Source organism: Arachis ipaensis, chromosome B7 (assembly GCF_059453495.1).
Source record: "Arachis ipaensis isolate K30076 ecotype BB chromosome B7, ASM5945349v1, whole genome shotgun sequence".
In the NCBI taxonomy this organism is placed as follows: Eukaryota; Viridiplantae; Streptophyta; class Magnoliopsida; order Fabales; family Fabaceae; genus Arachis; species Arachis ipaensis.
The window spans coordinates 26,410,700-26,417,325 of record NC_142442.1 but is presented as its reverse complement, the minus strand read 5'-3'; the positions used below and the strand labels follow the sequence as shown (position 1 = coordinate 26,417,325).

At 30.2% G+C, this 6,626-nt stretch overlaps 1 protein-coding gene across 1 annotated transcript; it reads left to right on the top strand.

Moving 5' to 3' along the window:
• The first annotated feature begins 3,886 nt into the window (after window positions 1–3,886).
• LOC107608221 (uncharacterized) lies at window positions 3,887–5,012 on the top strand. The gene has a single exon (XM_088493865.1). It carries the CDS (start codon window positions 4,099–4,101, stop codon window positions 4,864–4,866), a length of 768 nt encoding a protein of 255 aa, XP_088349991.1. The 5' UTR covers window positions 3,887–4,098; the 3' UTR covers window positions 4,867–5,012.
• Window positions 5,013–6,626: the final 1,614 nt, after the last annotated feature.

Below are 6,626 nucleotides of genomic sequence, written 5' to 3'. Positions count from 1 at the left end.
GCATTATTTAATATACACCTATAATTTTTAGCGAGTTACCTGATGCGTTGATGCCAAGCGCATCACCTATTGTTTTTGGTCTTATTTTGAAAGAACTGTATCCGGTTTCCAGTATGTTCTCCCCTAATTTGAAGTTGTTAGCCAACTCCCTTAATAGTTGGTGATGCACCCTTAGTGGCGGGATGTGCATCAAGCCACCGAATCCCAAATTCCTCACAATCGTTTTCTTCTCCTCACTCATGTTTCTGAATTTCTCATTTAACAGATGTGTTGCACACTTAAGGTCTTTGGTTTGCTGTAAGCAAAAACAAAATTATAGTCAGATATATTTCTATTATATAAAACTGATTTCATCTAAGACAAATATTTGTTACATTTTTTTCAGCTTGGTTTCTCGCTGTCATTTTTTCTGAAATAAAAAATACACCCATAGACATCAGTAAGATACACCCATAGATATGAGTCAGTTACACCCATATATATGAGTCAGATACACCCATATATATCAGTCAGATATCACTCAAACATGCATTAATTTACAAGGTCAAACAACATTACAAGGTCAAGCAATATACACCCATGGACATGCAAATATAAGAAAAGTTGCAACTGCTGACTATTACAATATATCAGTTCAGAAATATATACCCAACAATTTATGCCATATACACCCAATAAATTACTCCATATACACTCACCAAACTATGGAATATACCCCTAAAAATCAGTTACCAGTAGAACTAGAACAACAAGAACAGTGATACCTAGAAGAACTACGAAGAATAGTGTAACATAGAACCAAGAATAACAGTAAAACCTAGAACAAGTAGAACATTATAAACTGTAAAATGAGACGTAGAATAAGAAGAACAGTAAAACGTACAACAACGTAGAAGAACAGTAAAACCTAGTTCTTCGATTTCGAAATGTGGAAAATATACAGGATGACTAAATTAGTAACGTAACATACCTTCAGTATTATAACTTCGTTTTTTCTGGAGATTCTCGATCGAGAGTTCTATGTTGTGTTGATGGAATTTTCGAATCTTAGCGACGAGTTGTATATCTTCGCTTTCGAATGTTGCTCGAAAATGGAACGGTTGTGTTTTCTTTGAATGGCTTTGAGAAGTGGAACAGTGCGCCATTAAGGAGCGGTTTACGCGAAGTGCAACCGTTTGAGTAGAGCGCGTGTAAATGACGCTTCATTCAATATTATTCACTGTGCGTGTGGAAGGATTGTGGGCTGGGGACTTGTATCACTTATAAGGCCTTTTTGCTTGTATGTGTAGCAGGCTCATTTTAGATATATTCCCATTGATATAGTGTACTCTTAATATATAATTTCTATGTTCATAAAAATATATGTACATATAATTGAACAAATAAAGATTTAAATTCAACTATCTTCTTTTACATACAAATATTTAGTGTCATCAAATATGAAACATAAAAAGATTAAGTATTATATTTTAGTGACAATAAATTTATTTTACGAATTGAGTTAAAAAATTTAGAATATGAAAAGATTTAAGTTGAGATGTTTAAATATATAAATAAGATTTGAGTGGAAGTTAAACCTATCCTATTCATTATTATTCTAAAATCAACTGAAATTTTTTTCTAAATTAAATAAAAACAAAATTATAGGTTTTATTAATCTAATTTAAACTATTACCTCTTAAATTTGTATATTTATATTTAGAATTGTATTTATTAATACAAATTAAATAGTACTTAATTGTTAATTATAATTTTATATATTTTAAATAATAATAATAAATTTTAATTTATTTTGGATTGAAATAATAGCAGAGTGAAAAATTATTTGTGTTACGTAGCGAGAATCCCCATAATAACATCTAGTATGGAAGGATTTGGAGACTTGTACTAAAAAAAAAAATCTATAGCTACAAATTTAACTTTAAAATTATTGACAATAGTGACTTTAAATTATTTCACCATATAAGAAGTCTCCTCTCAGGGCCAGAAATGATATTATGGGGGCAATAATACATATAATATTAAAAATTATGTAAAAAATTATATAATATAAGATGTATTATAAAAATATACGGATAGAGAATATATTTTAAAGTAAAAAAAATAGGTGTATATTTTTTACTAACGAAGTGGTCGATTCTTCGTATCATAAAATTCACCGATAATAGAATTTGTGTCAAAATTTTCAACAATTTTCTTTTTAATATAATTAAAAGATAATTAACAAGAAATTCATCTTTTATTTTGTTTCTAAGTTATTTTTCACAATATTCATAGTTGAAAAAGATATCTTAATTGTAGCAGTTGAAACAAAGAGAATTAATATCAAACGGATAAAAAAAACAGCCACAAAAAAAAAATAATTCACTTTATGAGATTTAAAAATTTTTATTTAATTAAAAAATATTAGTAATAATATCTTTTTAAAATTTTTTTAATATTATTATTTATTTTTTAAATATTAAAAATTATTAATATTTAAATTAGATTAAAATTTTATTTATATTCGACTAAATATTAAATATTTTTTTAAAAAAAATTAAATTATACATAATAACTTATTACTATTAAAAAAAGTTGGGTGGCAAAGCCGCCGCTCGCACCTTATGTCCGTCGCTGTCTCCTCTATTCAAAGATCAAACTGCTCCTATAGACTATAGTGGTTAGTGGACTAGACGACTAGTATGTCTCGGGTGATAAGAAAAATAAGAAATAAGAAATATAGAAAAAAAAAAAAAAAAAAGAAGTAAAGAGCTTATAGTGTCTGGTTCCATTCACATGGGACCCCTGAACACTCTACTGATCTCTTTAAAACAAGAATTGGAGGGTCCCACCCTAAACACCACTAACCTAAATAAAAAAATAAAAAAGAATACTACAATGACTATTGACTTATTGAGCATTGAGTATTGACATACAGTCTTTAAACAAGTGCATGAAAGTCATAGAAACGAACAAAAATGTGAGTTGTTCATAAGAAATTCTGAAATTGTGTTGGGGAGCTTCAGCCTCTTCAATTTCAATATTGACTTTAGCTTTTGTCCCAATTTACTAGTTATAACAAATATTTGAATTTCACATTTTCTTTAATTCATGACTTTCATAAGGTCTTTGCCTTGGGAGTTGGGATTCTTTGCCCTCACCGGAGTTTAACTAATTAATCAAAACTATTATTATTATTATTATAAAAACCATTCACATGAATCCAATTAAGCACAACTACCCCTCCTATTGCCGTTGCCTTCACGAGTGCCTCATATCTGTCCCCCCCCCCCTCCCCTTCCCTCCCCCACCCCCTTCTTTCTCTTTTTCTCCCAACATCCCATGCATCAATTTTCTTACTTGTATATCTTATATTTGATATTTGATGGCGATCTACTTTTGACCTTAAAATTTAACTTTCATAATACGTCATTTGATCTTTGTATTCATTTTCTTAATGTCAAAAGACTCATGGGATGCTAATGAATTATAGTTCAAATGACATAGTCTCTCTATACTCAATTAAAAGATTATAAATTTGAATCTCCTATCTTTGATAAAAAAAAAAAAAAAAAAAACTCATGGGATGAAGTAGGAAATTGCGTGTATAACAAAAACCAACAACTAAATTTATTATTTAAATACATATTAAAATATAAAATATATATTTAAAATAAATTAAATAATATATATTTACAGATATAATATATAACCTTTTTATTTACTTACATGTGTTGAAAATAAGTCTCATATTAATAAAAATTTAAAATAAAAATTCAATTATTTTAGTATAAAATTAATAGTTAGAATTATTTAAATAACAATTTAGTGAAGCCATTTAAATTATTTAATAATTTTTAACTATTAATTTGTAGTATTCATTAGGTTCTTGAATATAGGGATTTTTCTTTGACTTGAATTGCTATTTGGTACCACAACCTCATCATCCCGTTAGACCCATACTTTAATTTGTTGCATAGAGTGCATGACATAAGCATAGTGCAATGAAGAAGAAGAAGAAGATTCTCCCATGAATTGTTCCTCAAGTTCGAACCTTTCCAACACAAGAATCTACTCTTTTGCCCCATTCAAGCAAAGCCCATCCTTCTTCAAAAAATGCAAACACAAAACAAGTCATCTAACTCACTGAGTCAACTCGCTCAGAGCATGTTCTCATCCAACAACACCATCATGCTTGCCGCCATTGTTTCTCTTCTCCTTGTAATTCTCTTCGTCCTTCTCCTCCATCTCTATGCCAAATGCTTCCTCTCTCACTCTCACCCACCACCTCAACAACCTCCCCGCCGTCGCCGCCGCCATCGCCGCCGTGCAACTCTCCCCGCCTTCCAGGGTCCACCCCAGTTCCAGTTCCACCACTTGCGCGTGGAAGACTCACCCTTTGCCACCAAAGGACTCGATTCCGCTACGGTTTCAGCGATTCCCATGTTTGTGTACGAAGCAGAGAAGAAGAAGAAAACAGAGCAGGAAGAAGAAGACAGAGAGGAATTAGAATGTGTGATTTGTTTGAGCGGTTTCGAAGAAGGTGAAATGGGAAGAACATTACCAAAATGTGGACACGCTTTTCACGTGGAATGCATTGATATGTGGCTGAGTTCTCATTGTAATTGTCCCATTTGCAGAGCTCCTGTTGTTCATCCGAATGATACAGGTTCTGTTGATGACGAAGATGATGATGATGTGGTTCAGATTGTTATTGGTACTCCGAGTTATGAGATTAGTGAGAGTGAGAATGGGAACAATGATGAGGATAATAATTCAGTTTCAGTTTCAGGTTCAGAAACTTCATATTCTTCTTCTTCATCGTCCTCTTTGTTGTTGGGGTGTTCTTTCAAGAGAATGCTGAGAAAGGTTTTTGTCTCGTGAATCTAAATCATGATGCAAAGTCCAAATCTTTTGTGTTAATAATGTCTATAATTTTCTTATACGTAGAAATATTGATGGAAATTATATGGAATCACCAATCATATCAAATCACAACCAAGATCAGCCACTTCTGTATGCAGGTTATTAGTTATCATCACTTTGTTCTTGCCTTGCTTTTTTGTTATTATTTTTTTTTGTTTGTTTCTTCGTGGGACAGGCCAATCAAGTAATACAAATTAACTTTTAATTAATCAATATTACCTAATTTTAGTATTTAAATTTACAATTTTAAGATTTAACATAAAAAATTTATGATTTAAAAATTGCAGTTTAATATTGACCGAAAAGAATTAGTTACCTAACGTTATAACGATTTAGCCTGATATCATTTTCTATTTTTTTTTCTTAATTATAGGCTTCAACATTTTTTATTTGAAAATTAGATGTTGGAATTCTTAAATTCTTTAATTTTAAGATTAAATTATTACGAAGGATATATAAGAACAGTTATGTTATATATATATATATATATATACAAATTCTTTTTACCATTTAAGTCCAATTAAGTTGGTTAAAATTTAACAAAAATCCATTTTATAAATATGTGATCTCTTAACTGTTCAGTAGTGAGAATATTAATATAAAAAACGCTTTTTCTCTTTCAATCAAAAGTGTAACGATTAAACTTTAAACGATGATAAAATTTTTTGCGAAAATTCAAGAAAATTTCAAAATTACGTTCGAAATCTTCACCAAGAAACACAGAGAAGACGAAAGATTATTGAATGTACTGTTTACTAATCGTCCAGTTTTTTTCACTTTTCTCTTTCACATTTTCGATCGCAAAATACTAGATAATTATATTTCTATTTATTTAATAGATTGATTTTGTGTTCTTGCATTAAAATACATGTTACGGTTTACATTATACCGTTCATTTGGTGATAACCTTATTAAGTCGGTGTAAAAATGTTACGTAGTATTTTTCGTATGAAAAAGTCTAGGAAACCAACAACTTTATTAAATTCTGGCCAGCATGTAACTAGCAAAACAAAAATGAGTAATCCCACACTATTGGATGAAATCTCACATCATTAAAAACATCATTGATAGCTACTTGATGGCTACAAATCACAAAAGCTGTTGCCCCCTATCACTCCTCTTTTCGTATAGTTTAACCTATATTTGCATGTGTTTGGGAGATTTAAGTGTGTTTTGTGCATATTTGAGTGTTTTTATATTTTGAAGTGAGTTCTAATGTAATAATCAATAACAACTTTCGGTGTACTTTGTTTGAATTGAGATGTACTTAGTGTTGTTGTTCTCTTTTTGTTGTAATTAGGCAATAGAATGTTATTGTAGTGTTGCTGAAGTTATTTTGTGCATGTATTTTTAAGAAATTTTGTTCATGGATTTGTTGTAACTAGCTCATATAATTTTGTTACGGTGCTTCTAGTATCGTTTTGTGCATGTTTAAATAAGTTGCATATTTTTTTTAATCGACATTGTGTGATGCAATAAAAAAATAATAGTAGTGTATTTAGTTTGTCTTTTAGTGTATTTCATATTAATTGAGTTGTACTTGATGTTGTTGTTATCTATTAACCTAATTTTTTATTCCTTGTAGAAAAATAACAATAAAAAAAGTTGCTGAGAAGAGCACCACAAAAAAGAAAGGATCAAAATATAAAAAGTCCTTACTGTATGTAGGGGTGGAAACAGGTCAGGCCAGGCCAGACTTTGCTCTTAACAGGCCTGTC